The following is a 19,289-nucleotide window of genomic DNA, read 5'->3' on the forward strand; positions in this document are numbered from 1 at the left end:
TCATGACGAGCAGAGCTCGTCACGACATCGCCCGTTTCTTTAGAACGCTCAGCACAGCAGGGGAATTATCCCCTCGTGTGAGCTCGTCATGAGCATGGGAGGGGTTAAAAACTATCACTCTGTGCAGTGCTAGATTGTGAGATACATGCCAAAGCTTCCATGTGTAAAGAAATACACATTTTTGAATTTTGAAAAGACTGTATCATACATGACATGATGTTTGTTATATATTTCACATAGCAAACATTTTCAGGGCTCGACTTGAAAGCTAGAGCCTTAGCTCGGCTCTCCCTGTTAATTTGTTTTCTCAACCACCTCTACCCACAAACAAAACACAACACTCAATTTCATGTTTTAAAGACAGTGGAAAAACATTTCGACATTCCCACGTTGAAATTGTTGAAGCACTTAAGAGCTGCCTTTTCTGTGGCCTTTTCTGTGGCCTCTTCTGCTGTGACTGTCTGGGTCAAAGGTCATGTTTGGGAGGGCCTGGCCCACCCGGCTCCCCCTGCTAGAACCGGGCCTGCATACATAGCTCCATTATGCTCCGCCCCACTGCTCCATGATGCTCCACCCACAGCTCCATCATGCTCCAACCCACTGCTCTATCATGCTCCACCCACTGGTTCATCCCACAGCTCCATCATGCTCCACCCACAGCTCCATCATGCTCCACCCACAGCTCCATCATGCTCCACCCACAGCTCCATCATGCTCCATCCATTGCTCCATCATGCAATTTTCTTGTGGTAGTATTTATGAGCTCCTCTTTGAAGACACCCAACAGCACTTTCAACCTGTAACACCCATTACAAACGTTTCCGTTTACGCCTGAAATTTGCCTTTCCAAACAGAACACCCCAGATAGAACTAAGACCACTTCATGCTTGCAAGAGGCCACAAAAACCATACAATTGATACAGAGCTCCCAGGGGGCGTGGCTTGACAAGCCAAGATGGCGGTTGGGCTTTGTCAGAGCTCTGCGCCATCAGCCCTAAAATCCGAGCAAATCAGAGAGAGGGGCTCAGCATCGGCGGTTCACCCCGCCGCCTATGGCATCCTTGAAGGTGGAGCGCCTCGCCCCCCCACCCCAGTGTGTGATCAGTGAGGCCCCCACGGGTCTGTGGGGCCGGAGCAGCGGCGGCCTGCATTTGAGATCCCAGGCCTGGTGAGACCTGATTGCAGGGTAGACCGCCCACCCACAGTGGGCGCTCCTGTGGAGGACGAGGTGAGCAGGGGAACCAGAGCGCGGTAGAGTCAGTCCCCGGCGTCACCTGCAGAGAGGGGCGGCGGAGCGAGGAGAGGCTATGAGACAGAGGAAGAGACACGCAGGACCGGGCGGTGGGCTGCTGGCGAGGACTGCGGCCTGCTGCGGGCCTGAGCCAACCAAGCGGAGAGGTTCACTCGTCTAACTGAGGCCTGCAGCTCCCTCAGTAAAATCAGAGTGACCTACAGTGCAGGCGCGTTGCGGAGTGTTCTCTTCCTCCCACACCTGGACTTGAGCTGCATGTGGAGATGGGAGGCGGAGAGGATGAAGGCCATGCATACAGAGAAAGCGGCCTGCTGTGCTGGGCCTGGAAGTCCCAGACACCATTTGGGTAGCCTTCACCTGGGGCCTGGCACTGCTGAGATTCTTTCTAAACCCACCTACATAAGAAAGAGGTGCAGTGGTCCAGGTAGACGCCTAAACCGGAACCCACTCAGTAACCGATAAGCTTAGCTGGCAGCGACCTTTGAAGGCCTTCTTGGACTGGGGTGTAGATGCCGGCTCTGCTGAATCAGTGCAGACAGATCCTGCAGTCCTGGGGCCACCTCTACGCAGGGGCCGCTCTCGCTGAGAGACCTGAGGTGGCGGAGACAAATGACAGTCCTCCTCCATGAACAGGCCAAACATTTCGAAAGTTGGACCTACCCAGCGCTGCCATCCCTCCTGTGATATTAGCCACACCTACACAGGCACCCCTGGCAGTTGCCCTGCCAACCATAGTGCTGGAGACACATATGTCTGAGGACTCTCGGCGCTCTCCGGCGCCCACTGATGACAAGGTAGACAAAGTCCTTGAGGCTATTGAAAGCTCCCCAATCTCAAAAGAGAACATGATAGGCTCTCTAGTGACGAAGCTGGGTTCTCTTTGGGATGACCACTGTAAACTCACCGATAGAGTTACAGAGTAGGAGAAAACGTTGGGCGTGCTACAGCCACAGACCGTTGCCAACCAATGTACTATTCGAGACCTCCAGGACCGAGTGTGGGTGCTTGAGGTGAGGGTGAAGGAATCCGAGGAGCGATAGCGCAGGATTTACATTCGCATCCTGGGCCTGCCGGAGGCGATAGAGCATTGTGACCCACTGACTTTCCTGGAGAACTGAATCAAGCCTGCATCCGACTTAACCACATTCTTCTCACTAGAAAGAGCACACAGGGCACCACCACACCCCATGCTAGCTAAGCTCCTCCACTTTAAAGACCGAGACACCATCCTAAAAGCTGCCAAATATATAGGGCCTCTAAAACTCAAGAACAGGACAATCGCACAACAAGATGCCTACTAAAACTAGGGTGGGGGCTCCCTCCGCCTATCGGCGAAAGGACAGCGGAGCCAAAACCGGGCTAAACGAGGTCCTTCCCAGTGATCCCCGATGGCCAAGTCTCCTGAGCCGGAACAAGTTATCGAGGACCGCCGCTGGGCCCACTGGGTGACGGCATCATCTCTAAGAGACAGTGCCAGCACCTCAGAAGGGGATATCTCATCAGATGACGACTCCACAATGACGGACAGCTCCCAATGAGGTTCTCAAACTCCACCGTTGGAGACCCCGCAGACAGCAGATGGCATAATATGTAGTCTGGATCACAAATGGACAGTCAGAATATGCAGCTGAGTCCGATTATGAACATTGACTGTTATCTAGTACCACAGAGGCTACAACACGCTGTCAAAGGATTATGATAACATTAACCCTCAGCAGACAAATGTCGAGGTGTCCCCAACCCCAATGCACCACAAATGGGCTGTGTTTAAATCAGATGCTGAAATGCAGGGCAAACCCATACTTGCACACTGTTTTCCCTTGTGGAGTCACTGCCCCATCTTACTCAGTGGTTTGACGCTCTAGTCCGTTTAGGTGTGCTGCCATTTGCAGTAGGCTCCATGTGTTGTTTTTGTTAGTTCCCATATTAACGCAGCTCACCGCCAAGCGATTCTGCCAGGTAGGCTTGCTCAAATCAAAATGCAGTTTGAAGAGATTACAAGATCTACAGAAGCCAAAGCTAGCACGCTAGCTTTTGTGAAAAAGAGACAAATCGCATATACGCATTAATCAACGAGGATATAGCACAGGAAACGTAAAGCCGCACAAAAGAGCAATGCATCTGAAAATTGTTATACTTATCCAAACGTGAAATAAATCAGAAACTTCATGCGAGTACTCTCATAAAATATCATAGAGCATCGCGCATCCCCCGAGGATTACGGATAGCGTTAAAACCTTCTTTGTGTAAGAATTCCAAATTGGTTCAAGAAAAATGGAACGCTATTTGAAACAAATGTAGCCTTGACTTAATCCTGCTCATTGTGGAAGAATTATCTCAAATACTTGCTGATCTTAATAAGGAAAGCAAAGAAATTGAGAAAGAACTAGCCGATACGATAACATCTGATGAATGGTCTAAAATATTAGAAGACATCAAAGTCCAATTAGAGAAACATTTGAAAGAAATTAATGACAGAAAAATACGAAAATTCAGGAGGGACACCCTGGATTACAAACTGGGGGAGGTTTACACATGGGCGGAGGTGTACGCCCAAAGGAGGAGAAACAAGCCATATAGTCAACAAACTGACACATCCTCATCTGGAAGTGACACCTCAAACCGTCCACAAAAGAAGACTATCCTTTTTGTTCCAACATCCGTGAGATCTAATGAACCAACACCTGACAATAGCACACTCACAGACCAAAATGAAAGCCCAGCTACCTCAGTGCCTTTTTTAGATCAAAGCCCGGATATAAGAGGAGACCCAGGCGGAGTAAAAGAAAAAGAGAAAGAAAAAACTCATCCAAACACACGGAGCACAATCGAAAAGAAGGTCAACAAGAAGAAAAACACCTAGTGATAAACATTTCTGACACCATCTTACAAAATGAAACTACTGGAGAAAGGAACATCATTCATTCCTACAACTCAGACTAACTAGTTGGAATTAGACATTAGCACTTTTAAATTCACTAGAAAACTAAGGTTAAGACATTTTTTGACAATGTGTTACCCCCACCTACCCATCAAAAACCTGATCAACTTATGGGCCTACGACTACATAGCTCCTACCAAGCACCGTGCAGCCATAAATGCATTGACCTTTTTGAAAATTTTGTCAAACAAGACATCTCCAAAATCAACTTCAAAAAGAAAATTCACAAAAACATTACACAGAAAGATCAAGATACCTTAAAAAAGATTGCTAATACCAAAAATATCAAATGCATTAAAGCAGACAAAGGGGGAGCCCTGGTCATTTTGAACACTGAAATGTACAACAAAAAAAATCAAGGAACAGATTTTGGATGAAAAAACATACTCAAAATTGGACGGGAATCCTACGAACCTATTTAAAGACAAACTCATCGAGAGTTTAACCAAAGCTCTGGAAGTAGGAACTATTGATGAGAAAACTAAAAGATACTTACTTCAAGAACACCCTAAAAGTCAGTCTATTCATATGACGCCCAAAATACATAAGAACCTCGAGGACCCACCATTTAGGCCCATAGTATCTACCAGAGGATCCCTGCATGAACCGGTGGGGAAATTCCTGGACAGATACCTACAACCCATGGTTAAGAGTATGAAAAGCTACATAAAAGACACAACTGAATTTTTGCTAAAATTATCAGAAGTTTCTATCGACCCAGAGGAACATTTATTTCTATGTACTGCTGACGTGAACTCATTATATACCTCAATCCCCCATGGGGGGGGGGGGGGGGGGGGGGGGGGGAATCGAGGCCATTGAAAATTCCATCTTGAATAGTGACATTGAACCTTCTATGCAACAATTTTTAATGGAATTGATGATATTCACCCTGTATCATAGTTATTTTGAATACAACCACAAATGGTACCTACAACTATCCGGGATGTTCATGGGTAATTGCGCCGTGCCTACGTATGCAAATACCTACAAGAAACAATATGAGGACAACTACATCTATGGAGACTCAAATTGGATAAAAAACTTGAAGCTGTTCGTTCGTTACATAGACGATTTATTTATAATTTGGAAAGACACTAAAGAAAATCTTGAACAATCTTTGATGAGATTGAACACCATTGATGACAGAATCAAATTAACATGGAAAATCAATGACACATCAATCACCTACTTGGATGTACTGATTACTATAACCCCCACGGGTTTTGTTACTGATTTACATCGCAAAGCCACTGACCGCAACAACACACTTCATTTTTCAAGTTTCCACCAGGGTTCACTCAAAAGACATTTACCATTCTCACAAATGTTACGTGCCAAACGAATTATGTCCAATCAGATTATGGCAGAAGAACGAATCAAAGAAATGGGTATGAGATTTCTAGAAAGAGGCTATCCCACTCCGACAGTTGAAGATGCAAAAGCCCGAGTGGCTCTGATCCCCAGAGATGAAACATTCAAGAGAAGAACCAAATCTGAAGACACCAGAATGGTGCTGGTATCTAGGTTCTCTACTGTGAGCAAAACATACAAGAAAATTATATTAAAACACTTGTCAATTCTAAGTATGGAGCCTGATTTTCAAGGTATGTTTAAGGAACCACCCATTTTTGCATATACTAGGCATGCGAACATCAAAGAAATCTTAAATAAGGAACCAAGTGAAGAAATGGAAGCCAAAGGGACTCGAGCATGTTTGAACTGTAGTAACTGCAATAAAGTCATTAAAGGCAATGTGGTCACACATCCTATGAAGGGCTATGACAGTCAAGTCAAGTCAAGTCATGGAATTTGTATAGCGCACTACATACCCAGAGGGTTTCAAGGCGCTTAGGAAGGAGAGGAGGGTTACCTGTCAAATATCCATGTTTTAAGTTGCTTTCTGAATGTTAGGTGGTTCTGGGTAAGGCGAAGGCACGCGGGGAGTGAGTTCCATGTTTTGGCAGCCAGGTAAGAAAAGGATCTGCCTCCCATGGTGGTCTTGTTGATGCGAGGTACAGTGGCGAGGGCTTGGCTGGAAGAACGTAGTTGGCGGGGGGGGGTGTAGAAGGACAGTCGTGAGTTGAGGCAATCTGGTCCGATGTCGTAGAGTGATTTGTGTGCGTGGGTAAGCAGACGGAAAGTGATCCTCTTATTGACGGGTAGCCAGTGGAGGTCTTTAAGGTGACCGGAGATGTGTTCGTTGCGTGGGATGTCTAATATGAGCCTGGCTGAGGCGTTTTGGATTCGTTGGAGCTTCTTCTGGAGTTTTGCGGTAGTACCTGCGTAGAGGGTGTTTCCGTAGTCCAGTCGGCTCGTGACCAGAGCGTGGGTGACTGTTTTCCTCGTTTCGGAGGGGATCCAGCGAAATGTTTTCCTGAGCATGCGAAGAATGTTGAAGCAAGAAGAGGAAACGGCGCTGACTTGTCTGTTCATTGAGAGTGAAGAATCCAGGATGACGCCTAGGTTTCGTGCGTGGTCTGTCGGGATGGGTGCTTTTCCGAGGGCTTCTGGCCACCAGGAGTCGTCCCAAGCAGAGGGGGATGTACCTAAGATGAGGACTTCTGTTTTGTCCGAGTTCAGTTTCAGACGGCTTTGTTTCATCCATTCGGCAACTTCTTTCATTCCTTCTTTCATTCCTTCGTGTAGGTTAGTTTTGGCGGTGCTGGGGTCATTAGTGAGGGAGAGGATCAGTTGAGTGTCATCCGCGTAAGAGATGATGTTGAGGTTGTGTTGGCGTGCGATGGCCGCGAGGGGGCTCATGTATACGTTGAAGAGGGTTAAAGGTGAATGCGACCTGTGACTCTGCTAACTTAATCTATTTGGTGAAATGCCCATGTGGAAACATTTACATTGCTAAAACCGAAAGAAAAATAAAAGTTGGCATCAACGAACATAAATCTAACGAGTAACGAAAAAAATCGAACATTGCTGTACACTTCATGGAACACAAACATAACATTTCTCAATTGAAATTCAAGGTACTTGAAATTATCAAAAAAAGTGAAGGTAGAGACAATAACAAATACTTGTTACAACGTGAGATCGCATGGATTTACAAATTGCAATCTATGAAGCCCTTTGGGCTTAATGATCGGATGGAATTCAGTTGTTTTATTTAGCCACTCTTCGAGTGGTTTTCTGATGCTGTACCTCTTTATTATGTGGCTTATACTGAAAAGTAAGTATATATTCACTCTCCCATGTTCACTTGTTTACACATTTAATCATGGCCGCTATACCTGTTTCACCACCTATAGTCCACTCTTTATGTTTACCCTTTATGTTTCTTTCACGTGACCCGAGTAGGCGGTGCTACCTGTCGGTTTCACCTTTTTACCGGTTACTAACAAAGACAGCACTTTCTAAGCACTCAACACCATCGGCGTGGACGCCCGACATTACGCATGCACACATTCTGAATCTAAGCAAGTTTGGTTTTCATCGTTAATAAAAATTTTGCACGCGGTATCTTTAACTTTATGTTCTTTGTACACGATCTGTGTAGGCGACGCCACTCTTGTTTAATTTCGTCATCGGATTACTAACTAACGTGGTTCACTTGTACGCATTTGGCGTACACATGCCCTAAATCTTAATACATCCGGGTGGTTTACCGGTTTAGATACTCTGTCATTGTTCACGATCGTTTTAGCGCCTCCCGATGTAATATGACACTCTAGACCTATCTAACGTATGTTTACTTCACTAACCACACTCGAGTATTAAGCTGTTACTTTCGATTATTCTCCTCCTTATTACTTTTAATGATTGTTCACCATATTACACAGTACAGATTAAGCACTAAATAATGGGTTGGATGTCACAATGCATTTAAGTATGATGATTATATAAGCAGCATGATTTGTGATTGCTATATCCTTATGTTTCAGCGCTCCTTGATAAAGGGCAAGGCTGCACGAAATGCATTGGAATATTCAGAAATGCGTATTATGAAATAATGATCTCGAATGATGAACTATAGTGAAAATACTTAAAGATTGATATGAATTGAAATATCATGAAATACAATTCTGGAATAATAAAATATATAAAACGCAAAGAAACCTACTAAAGTGACTTTTCACAAAGAACCCACGGTGTGCCTTTTTCAGGGATGCTCTCACAATTTGGTGGTTGCACAACTTGCTATTGTTTTTGTTAGTTCCCATATTAACGCAGCTCACAACCAAGCGATTCAGCCAGGTAGGCTTGTATTACCTAACTCGAAGTGGATGGGTAGTTGCATTAACACAGCTGTGAAGGCTCACCGAGTCCCATTCAGGGGCACACAACAACTCGCACTATGGCCCCATTCGTTAAGACCAGGTTGTCACCCTGCATATGTGCAGCATCCATATGGCGAGAAAGCACTACTCTGACGTTTAATGTATAAGTAGACAGTCTACACATATTCCTTCAAGAAACTCACCCCATGGCTGTGGAACTGCCGCACTCCCAAAAGTGCTGGAGAGGGTCCGTTTTTTGCCACCCACTTACTCTACATACACCCGGGGAACATTAGTCTGGATCCGTCCGGGGGTCCCCTTCGAAGTACTTGACACTGTAATTGACAGGGAGGAGCTGGTTGAAGGCAGACTTGACAGCTCACACATTCTCCTGGGTAGTATTTATGCCCTGAATACTGATGAGGGGGCCTTTTGGGCCATGCGCTCAGTGGTATTAGCACATAGAACTGGGACTCTGTGGATTCTAGGCAGGGACTACAACTGCGTGTTTGACATACAGCTGGATCAATCCCACCACCCGCCCTTCCACACACCCAATTGGAGCTCTACGCGGAGTGGAACCGCACACCTACACTCCTGAGTCTAATTATTCCATTCTGCACCGCATAACCTTGATGTTCGCCATGACTGTATTCTATGCTCCACCTCCATTTTAGACACAGTCGCACAAGCTTATTATTTGGGGCGCATAATTTCTGACCATAATGTTCACATAGTGAAATCGACATGGAATGACCTAGTCCCTCCGGTACCCACATGGCGCCTCTACCAGAAAATGTGGAGGACCCGACATTCTGCGAATCCCAAGAGTTGCATATCAAGCACTACTTCAAGGTAAACCATGCTAGAGTGCCCACTAGGGCACAAGCGTTTCTGCCCTAAAATTGCAGGTGCACTTTTGGAAAAATCTACCCTTAGCTAAAACTGGGAAAATAGCCCTATCCAAAATGATAATCTTACTGAGGTTGCTCTACTATTTTGTCAATGCTCCCGTTATTCCCCCGGGCGCTTTTTCTAAGATCTTGATACCATATTAGGGGAGCTTATTTGGGGAGACCAGGGCCATTGCATTGAGAAGAAAAAGCTGCAACTGTCAGTCAGCAGAGGCATACTCGGAGCCCCATTGTTTGAGGCTTTCTACTTAGTGGCCTAACTACAGTGGGTTTCATGGTGGTTTGCATGGCGATTCATGGAAGAGATGTGTAACAGATCCAGCCCCCTTACACCATCTATGCTCTGAAGCTTCCTGCTCCTCGGAGTTACACCCCTGACCACATGGTAATTGTACGTGATATTTGTCTGTAATTGTCTTGCTAGGGTCCCCATATTCACACACCACATTCCACCCTACGCCCTAGAACTCCCCTGTAGGGCCTGCCTCGATTTCCCAGATCCTATTCCACCACAGACTTCAGGAGCTGGCATGAGCAATCCCTGACCACCACTCTGCCCATGCTATTTCACAGGGACAGTTTCTCATGTACAGACAGCTGCATAATGCACAAGTTACTACTTGTGTAACAATATATCTGTAAGAGACATTAGTTAGTGATAGATTCCTTACCTTAGACTATCCCCAGGCGTCAGACTAGATCCGGAAAGTTTTTTGTCCGCAGTACCACTGCACGTCGGTAGGTGCGTCGTGCGGCTCCGTGTCCGTCGCTGGCGTCGTAAGCTCCGAGATGACGTCACGGAGACTACTTAGGCACCACCCATGCACCTTGACGTCAGTTCTGTACACGACTTTCCACGCCAGGAACTCAGAGCCATGCAAGAAACTGACCACTGGTGCCATGAAACTAGGGCCCTGAAAGGGATGACCTTAACCCTAGAAATCAGTTAGAAGAAAGGGGAGGATGGGTGGGGCGGTAAGGAATCTATCACTAACTAATGTTTCTCACAGATATATCGTTACACAAGTAGTAAATTGTGCATCTGAAAGACACCTTAGTGATAGATTCCTTATTTTAGAATAGATACCCCAGCAATACCAACCCCAGTGGAGGGTCTGCGAACAAAATTACACCAGAAAGTCACGGAGAACAGAACGGCCAAAGAAGCCGTCTCTCCGGACTTGACTGGCAAGGCAGTAATGCTTAGTAAACGTGTGTAGCGAGGCCCACATAGCTGCCTGACAAATGTGCTGCAAGGGAACGCCGCGTCCCAAGGCAGTAGTGGCTGCCGTTGCCCTGGTAGAATGAGCACACAGTCCCACAGGAGGCTCCTTCTTAGCCAACGAGTAACACGCTTTAATGCACAGAATGACCCACCTAGAGATGGTTTGTTTGTACACGGCCCAACCTTCTTTGGCGCCCACGTAGCCAACAAAGAGCTGGTCATCCACTCGGAACTGTTGTGAGCGCTTCAGATAAAACAAGTGCGCACATTTTGGGTCCAGACGGTGGAGCCTCTCTTCCTCTTTCAAAGGATGTGGAGGCGGAAAGAAGGTGGGCAAAGTAATGGTATGTCCGATGTGGAAGATCGTGACCACCTTCGGCAAGAAAGAAGGATGGGTCCTTAGAACCACCTTGTCCGGATGAACAGAAAGGAAAGGAGGTTTAGAAGAAAGAGCCTGAATCTCACTCACTCTTCTGGCAGAGGTGACAGCTACCATGAAAGCCGTCTTTAGAGTGAAAAGACGTAAAGGACAGTTATGAAGGGGCTCAAAGGGAGCGCACATCAGAGAGGTTAAAGCAAGATTTAAGTCCCATTGAGGCATTATGAACGGCACAGGAGAAAACGTGTGTGTAATGTCTTTCAGGAAATGGTTAACAACCGGGGACTTAAAAAGAGAAGGCTGATCTGGAAGCCGTAGAAAGGCGGAGATGGCCGAAAGATAACCTTTGATAGTGCCCAGAGCAGAGCCCTGCTGGACCAACGACAGAAGGAACAGAAGGGAAGAGGGGCAGAAAGGGGATCCACAGCCTTTGCTGTGTACCATGCCACAAATCTGTTCCACCTTCAGGCATATACCGTTTTAGTGGCGGGACGCCTGGCTGCCAGAATGACATCACAGACTTCTGGAGGAAGATCGAAAGCTGTCAACTGTCGCCGCTCAATCTACACGTGTGGAGGACCTTCTTCTGCTGCAGCGACAGAGGATCCTCCAGAAGAGGCAGTCGGATCGGGGGATCGATCGCCATGCTGAGTAGCTCGAGGTACCTGTATCTTCATGCCCAATCCAGAGCCACAGGATGACTTGGGCCCGGTTGCCATAATCTTCAGCCTTCTGGGCAGAAGTGGTATAGGCGGAAAGGCGTACAACAGACCGCAACTCCACTCGTGATGAAAAGCGTCGCCGAGCGAGTGCCACCTTGGAAATTTCAACGGACACAACTGATGACATTGTGCGTTCTCTTTGGTGACGAATAGATCTAACCAAGGCTCTCTCCACTGCAGAAAGAGACCATGCGCCACTTCTGAGTTCAGACGCCTTTTGTGATCCATCAAGTACCGGGGGCTGAGTTCGTCCGGCCTGACGTTCAGAGAACCTGCCCGGTGTTGAACCACCAAGGTAATGCCTTGATGTTCCAGCCATGTCCAGAGGCGCAGAGCCTCCTGACATAGGATCCTCAACCCCACCCCGCCCAGTTTGTTGCAGTACCACATGGCGATGGTGTTGTCCGTGAACACCTGCACTACACTCCCCCAGACAGAGGGAAGGAATGCCTTCAGTGCAAGTCGGATCGCCCGAAGCTCCAAAAGGTTGATATGGTGCCGGGACTCCGCTGGAGACCAGATGCCTCTGATCTCCATCTCTCCAAAGTGGCCGCCCCATCCCAGGAGGGACGCATCCGTCACCACTGTGTGCTCCGGTTGGAGAAGGGAGAGGGGTCTGTAATTGACCCAATCGTGATTTGTGAGCCACCACTGGAATTGTTGTGCAGTGCCCTCCGAGATCTGGAAATGATCGGACAGGTTGCCCTGATGCTGTGCCCACTGGAACTTCAGGTCCCACTTCAGAGCCTGCATATAATTCTGGCATGTTGCACTAGCAGGATGCAGGAGCCCATCAGGCCCAGGAGCCGGACGGTCATCATGACTGAAACCCGGGATAGAGGCTGAAAGATCGGCATCGTAGCCTGAATATCCCGGACTCGCTGCTCGGGAGGATAGACCCGAAACCGCGTTGAATCCAGAACCGCTCTGATGAAGAGGAGCTTCTGAAAGGGACTCAGGTGTGACTTCGGCACGTTGATGGAGAACCCCAGCAAATGCAGGAGGTCAGCTGTAGTCTGGAGGTGGGAGACGACTGCCTGCGGCGAGCCTGCCTTCAACAACCAGTCGTCGAGGTAGGGGAAGACTGACACCCCTGACCTGCGCAGATGAGTTGCGACCACCGCCATCACGTTTTTGAACATCCTAGGGGCGCTGGGAAGGCTGAAGGGGAGCACGGCAAACTGAAAATGCTCCTGGCCTACCGTGAACCGCAGGTAACGCCGGTGGGCCGGCAGGACGGGGATGTGAAAATATGCGTCCTGGAAGTCCTACACCACCATCCAGTCTACAGGGTCGAGGGCAGCCAAGACATGAGCCAGAGTCAACATCTTGAACTTCCGGAGGAAGCGATTGACGTTTCTGAGGTCCAAGATGGGGTGCAGGCCCCCTTTCTCCTTCTTGGGGCCCAGAAAGTAGTGGGAATAACAACCACATCCTACTTCTGGCCCAGGAACACGCTTGATGGACCCCTAGGCCAAGAGGGCCTTGACTTTCTGTTGGAGAAGCGCAAAGTGATCCCCGGACATGTGGTGGAACTGAGGTGGCATGGCTGGAGGGGCAGACTCGAAGGAGAGGGAGTAGCCCCTTCGTACGATTTGCAGCAGCCACCTGTCCGAAATGACAGAACGCCAGTGGGGGAGGTGATGTTGAATCCTGCCACCCACCAGCGTGGGGTGCACCCCAAAGGTCGGACTAGGAAGGCTTTGAGGCGGATGCCACGGGAGCGGCGGTGGACTGACCCGCACGCTGGCCCTCTGTGCCGCCACAGCAGCCACCAAGGCAGCACTGAGGTTGTTTCTGCATAGGCTTATGGCTGAACGAACGCGTAGGGGCGCCCCTTCCGTGGACATGAAAGAAACAAAAGGCAGATGTGGCCGGGCGGATGGTGGTGAGACCCAAGGACCTGGCCGTAGCCCGAGAGTCCTTGAAACGTTCCAGTGCACTGTCTGCCTTATCGCCAAACAGGCGAGTACCATCAAAAGGCATGTCCATGAGGGAATTCTGGACATCCCATGAAAACCCAGAGGACCGCAGCCAGGCGTGGCGACGTAGGGCCACCGTCCGTGGACACGAAAGAAACGAAAGGCAGATATGGCCGGGCGTATGGTGGGGAGACTCAATGACCTGGCCGTAGCCCGAGAGTCCTTGAAACATTCCAGCACACTGTCTGCCTTATGGCCAAACAGGCGAGTACCATCAAAAGGCATGTCCATGAGGGAACTCTGGACATCCCATGAAAACCCAGTGGAGCGCAGCCAGGCGTGGCGACGTAGGGCCACCGTGGTGATCGCCCTACCCAAGGAGTCTGCGGTGTCCAGCCCACACCGGATGCCAAACTTTGAGGCGTCCTTCCCCTCCGCAACAGCTTGGGAAAATACAACCCACACATCCTCCGGGCACTGGGGCAGTGTCTGCGCCACCGTGTCCCACACAGCGCGAGAGTAGCGGCCCAAGAGGCATGCGGTGTTGACTGACCGCAGCCCCAAGCTGGCAGAGGAAAACAACTTCTTGCCAAACTGCTCCAGCTTTTTCGATTTCTTATCCGGCGGGGCAGTAGGGAATGCACTCTGGGAAGTGGAAGCCAGGATGACCATGCGCTCCAAAGTCGGATGATTCGTCAAAAAGGCAGGGTCACCTGGTGCCGGCCAATGATGCCTTGCCACGTTCTTATCCACAGGAACCCCTGTGGCTGGCCTAGACCAGGTGCCATCAAAACATCTGTCAAGGGCTCATTGAATGGAAGCAGAGGTTCCATAGAATAGGCTGAAGTACTTTAGTAAGGAGGTTTGTTTTCAGAGTGAAAGTAAACAGATCAAGGTCAAGGGCCTCAGCTGCTCTACGGAGTACCACAGTATGTGGCGCCCTCCTCCATGACAGCAGGACAGCAGGAGGAGACAGAAAACCAGGCTCAGAGGAGAGGTCGTGGCCACATGCATCCTCCGCTCACTCCTGTTTGGACTTGCACTGCCGTGCAAGAGGGTCCTCAGACCCCTCCCAATCATCCTCCTCCTCCACGGCCCGAGGCACAGGCTGCTGTGGTGGGGGAGGGACAGGGGAATACAAATGCTCCAACGGTGCCGAGACCAGCACCGGAAACGGCGCCGGAAGGCGCCGATCTGGCTCCATGTCCCAATTAGGGTCCCCACCTGGAGCAAAATTGCCCGGAAACCCGGGCAAAGGCAGAGGTGGGATGAACGGGACCCATTGGGGCACCGGGAACGGAGCCGTAGGGGGCGCTGGAGGACCATGCGATGCTGGGGTCGGCAGCAAGCAAGTTCCCTCAAGTGGGATCACGGTGCCCGAAAGCGCACCGCCGGGAGCCCTAGGCCTGAAAAGGCGGTCCATGGCAGCAAAAAACTGTTGCACCTGGGCGGAAGTCGCCGACCGACCCGGAAAAGGTGGGTAGGCCACGGATCTCTCAGGCTTCAACTGAGCCACGGGGGAAGAACCCCTAGCCCCCTCGTCCACGACCGGAGACCGACGGGGTGACGTCGGAGAGAGTAAGCGCCTCTTCATCTTTTACTTGTGACGTCTCTTACTCGATTCCAAAAGTGAAGACTTCAACCCCGAGAAGCGAGGATGATGGCTCAGCATTCGGTCCCTGAGTGACCCCTGGACCTTGAGCGGCGCGGAGACGACTGCCGGGCCTCCTGGAGCTTTCGGGACTGCTCCCACAAAGCCTTCGAAGCCATGGCCAGACAGTCGGAACATGACCGGGAGTCAGGGTCGCGCTCCAGACAGTAGAGACAAACGCCGTGGGGGTCGGCCACCGACATTGTAAGGTGACAGGCCCCGCAGGATTTAAACCCAGGCATCCCTACGCGGCACCAGGAGGCAAGACTCAAAGATGCAGAGACAAAAAGTCTCCAAAAAGTTAGTCAAAAAGTGACTAAGGTACATGCTCTAACCGGATCTGCGCTTGCTGGCGCGGAAAAAAGAACTGACAGCGCGCATGGGTGGTGCCTAAGTAGTCTCCTTGACGCCATCTTGGTCCTAACAACGCCAGCGACGTGCAGGGGTACTGCTGACGAAAAACTTTCCAGATCCAGTCTGATGCCTGGGGATATTCTAAGGTAAGGAATCTATCACTAACGTGTCTCTTTCAGATACATGCTGTGTCCTCGGGTCCTAACAAGAGGAAGAACTTCAAACACACTCCGTTATACAGACACTGCTACACATGGGGACAAGGTGTCGCCTGATAACATGGATCTATACCACTGGAGGTCCAGCAGGGCAAATGGAAGGATGATTTGGGAGGGGTGCTACATGACAATGCGTGAGATCAGGCTCTGGAATTCCCCGAGTGTCTATACATGCCCAGCCTAAAAACATACAATTATCTATTTTAAGCAGAGCCTACCGGATGACCTGGAAGACCATGGTGACACCAACTCAAAAGCTTTCATTAAAGATCTTGGAAGCCTAGGCTTCACACACTCGATCACCGGACACCTCCTGGGGCCTATTTTCACCACCTTTGACAACATCCGAGTTGACGAGCCCACACCAGTCTTCTGGACAGACCATACCCGCATCAAATTCCGTATTCCCGTTCTGGTTTAATGAACATGCACCACCGCCAAACCATTCAGCTGAAATTGGAACAGCATCACTAACAAGGGCTGGAACACTGCTCTCAAAACCCACCAACCTGAACACAGCAAAACCGTCTCCAAAGCCATCAAGAATTTCAACAACTGGATCACCTTCTGCGCCTGGACCCCCTCAAATACAGAAATACAACAAGATCTAGGCCCCAGGCCAGTTAGTACACAGATGTACTCAGACTAATGAAACACCATTACAAACAACTGGAGCGCCATAGAGAATGGGTCAGGACAGTGCAGACAGGAGCACGTTCAAAACCAATCGAGATGCCAAATAAAATGATGCAGATCACCAAACATAATTATTCAGAAAAAGGGGGTGGTGATGGACAGAGCATCTGAATCAAGCAGAATACTCGTACCCAGTCAACAGATCAGGGCTTGATCCATCACCGTTTTTTAGCTCACTGCACCATCCCAGCTCAGAACCTGGCTACATGCAAATTAGTCTGTCACTGGCCCAGTGCATCATGGGAACAGGGCAGACCAAACTACCAAGCCAATTCTTTTACTGGAAAGGAAACAAGCTTCCGGGGACCGGTTTCTGGCATTACAGCCGTCTTCGGCCCGGCTTGCTTGAATCCTGATGGTGCAGTGAGCAAGGGACTCATGTCTGAGCATACCCTACCACGCTTGTGGTGGACAAAGCGATTCAGAAAAAGGGGGTGGTGATGGACAGAGCATCTGAATCAAGCACAATACTCGTACCCAGTCAACAGATCAGGGCTTGATCCATCACAATCACTTTCAACCTCTGATGTCGAACTCACATCGCAAAACACCTAAAGGAGCCACTACACATAAGAGCCTTCTCCTCACTTCTTGAATTTTGCAAGAAGTTGAAGACCTGGCTTTTCGAATAGTCCCACCAGGCCCAGGTTTGGCTAGCTCACATTCTCAGGATACCCTCCCGGGTGATTGTGTACTCCATATCCATTCTCGATCCAAGTTCAGTTAATTAAATCTAACTTCAAAATCTGACATATATCCCAGAGAATGCAAAGTATCTCTTCTAGCAGGCAATATATTGGTTATTGTGGCATATCCTGAAGAGCCAATGCATATTGTAGAAAGTGGCTTGTCTGGACCGTCCCTTGGACAAATGAAGAGAAATGCAAATTAAAAGAGAATTCTGATTTCTAACGAGAAGAGAGCTATTCCTCCTTATTCATTCAAATAGTGCTAGGTGCAAGTTTTGTCCGGAAGGACTGGTAGCTGTTCCACTAGATGTGAGGAAGGAATACTTTCAGAACTAGACTTTTAGCCTCCAATTCCAACAGACTAATATAGAGTTGCAATTGCTGAAAGAGAAATCCATCCCCAAGGTGATCTGTGGCCAAGGGGTAATGCACGGCTCCCTTAAACAGGTTGGACGGGATGGCCCACCACTGGAGAGACTGTAAAGTCAATCTGTCCATGTGGATGCAATACAGTAACGCTCTCTTGCACCTTAGCCAACTAGGAACTGCATTTCTTCTTGACATAGTATCCTTTTCCATAATACATCTCAAGAAACAGTAGAGTTGTTGGTACAACTAGACTCATTCGAAGAGGACAAGACTACTGGACTCTTAGATTAGGGTCTTTAATGAAGAACGTCCCCTACAATGGGGAATGGGAGCAGTATGAAGAGTTTGAACACACCGCTCCGCCTAAGCCTGGACTCAGACCTATGCGGTTCTCCTAGGGGATGCTGTTGGAACAAGGGTGGGGATGGCTGGTTGGGATAGGTTGAGTAGTGGGTACATTTGGTAATGAGAATGCATTTTATCAACATAAAAGCAAATGTTTTGAAAACAAAAGCATGGTCCTAGGTGATGGTGACACATGAGAGAGAGAGACCAGGCCCTTTTTGTCAAATCCAGCGTCTCCAGCTTCCTTTCAGACATCTTCATCCACCGGTGGAAGTGTCAAGGGACAATGCTGTGGTTTTTGTCACCCAAAGTAATGAAAGTGTGCTCATACTGAAGGAAGGGGTTTTGAATATTTATTTTAGAAATTAATGTTATTCCATCTGCGATGCATGGTTCTATACATAGAGTACAGTGTTCCATTAATGTCCAGCTTAAGAGATGCGCGTCGGCTGCAAGCATTCGGAGGGCTCCTGAGCAGCAGCGGGTTGAGTCGGCTCCCACCATGCAGTTCAACACATGGTCAGGGAAGAGTGTGGTTTCCCATCCTTCCCAGTCTGGTCTCTCCACGATCCTGAAGAAACTTCCATGGCCCAGGAAATTCTGACAGTGAACATCTGTGGTTCTATTTCTGTCCCAGTTGAGAAAGCTATACAAGGTTAGAAAAAGAGAGAGGTTAGGCTATTTATCGTAGCGTACAAGTCATTCTCACACTGTATTACAAAGTAACTACAAAATAATAGTAATTATATTGTTGATAACTAAAAGGTTCTGAGGAAACAACATTTTGATAAATGTATAATCGCAAAGACACATTTGGCCGATTAAGTTTCAGATATCTCTTTGAATAATGTATGGGACCACTTAATCTTGAGAATAGCAGTTATTTCAAGTTTGCCCTCAACAATCACTTTTCTAGAATTTTAAGTAAGAGACGGTTGGGCTCTACAAATACTCAAATATCAACGGGAAACCCACTTGACACCCATCTAGCGACAAGACCAGCTGCCCGGGACTATGGAGTATTTGTCATTCGAATTCTGAGGCAAAGGAAAGGGGGCCTCTCCCAGACCGCTTAAAAACTATGCTCATTGGTGAATAATAACCTGTTTTCATACAGCATTTAAGGTTCTGCAAATAACTATTAAACAATTTAATGGTACTCAATTTATCAACCTCGGAATGCTTAAGTGTTGGATCAACACTGCTGTAACAACTCACTTTACTCAATCAAATAGAAGTCCTCAAACACTTCCAGGATATGTTACATTTCTTATGTCCCACAAAAACTACCTACACTTTCAAATACAATTTATTCACATCTATTAAGAGCTATTGTACAGCAACATTACAAAACATTTGGTCACCCACAATCAGACGCAAAAC

At 48.4% G+C, this 19,289-nt stretch overlaps 1 protein-coding gene across 1 annotated transcript in view; it reads right to left on the reverse strand.

Moving 5' to 3' along the window:
* Window positions 1-18,242: 18,242 nt before the first annotated feature.
* Window positions 18,243-19,289, reverse strand: part of SCFD1 (sec1 family domain containing 1) — a 709,689-nt gene continuing 708,642 nt past the window's right edge. Inside the window, exon 25 of the mRNA XM_086936984.1 lies at window positions 18,243-18,552. Coding sequence (XP_086793110.1) covers window positions 18,529-18,552 — 24 coding nt within the window. The 3' untranslated portion in view covers window positions 18,243-18,528. The remainder of the gene's footprint in view (window positions 18,553-19,289) is intronic.

This window comes from Lissotriton vulgaris, chromosome 9 (assembly GCF_964263255.1).
Source record: "Lissotriton vulgaris chromosome 9, aLisVul1.2, whole genome shotgun sequence".
Taxonomy (NCBI): Eukaryota; Metazoa; Chordata; class Amphibia; order Caudata; family Salamandridae; genus Lissotriton; species Lissotriton vulgaris.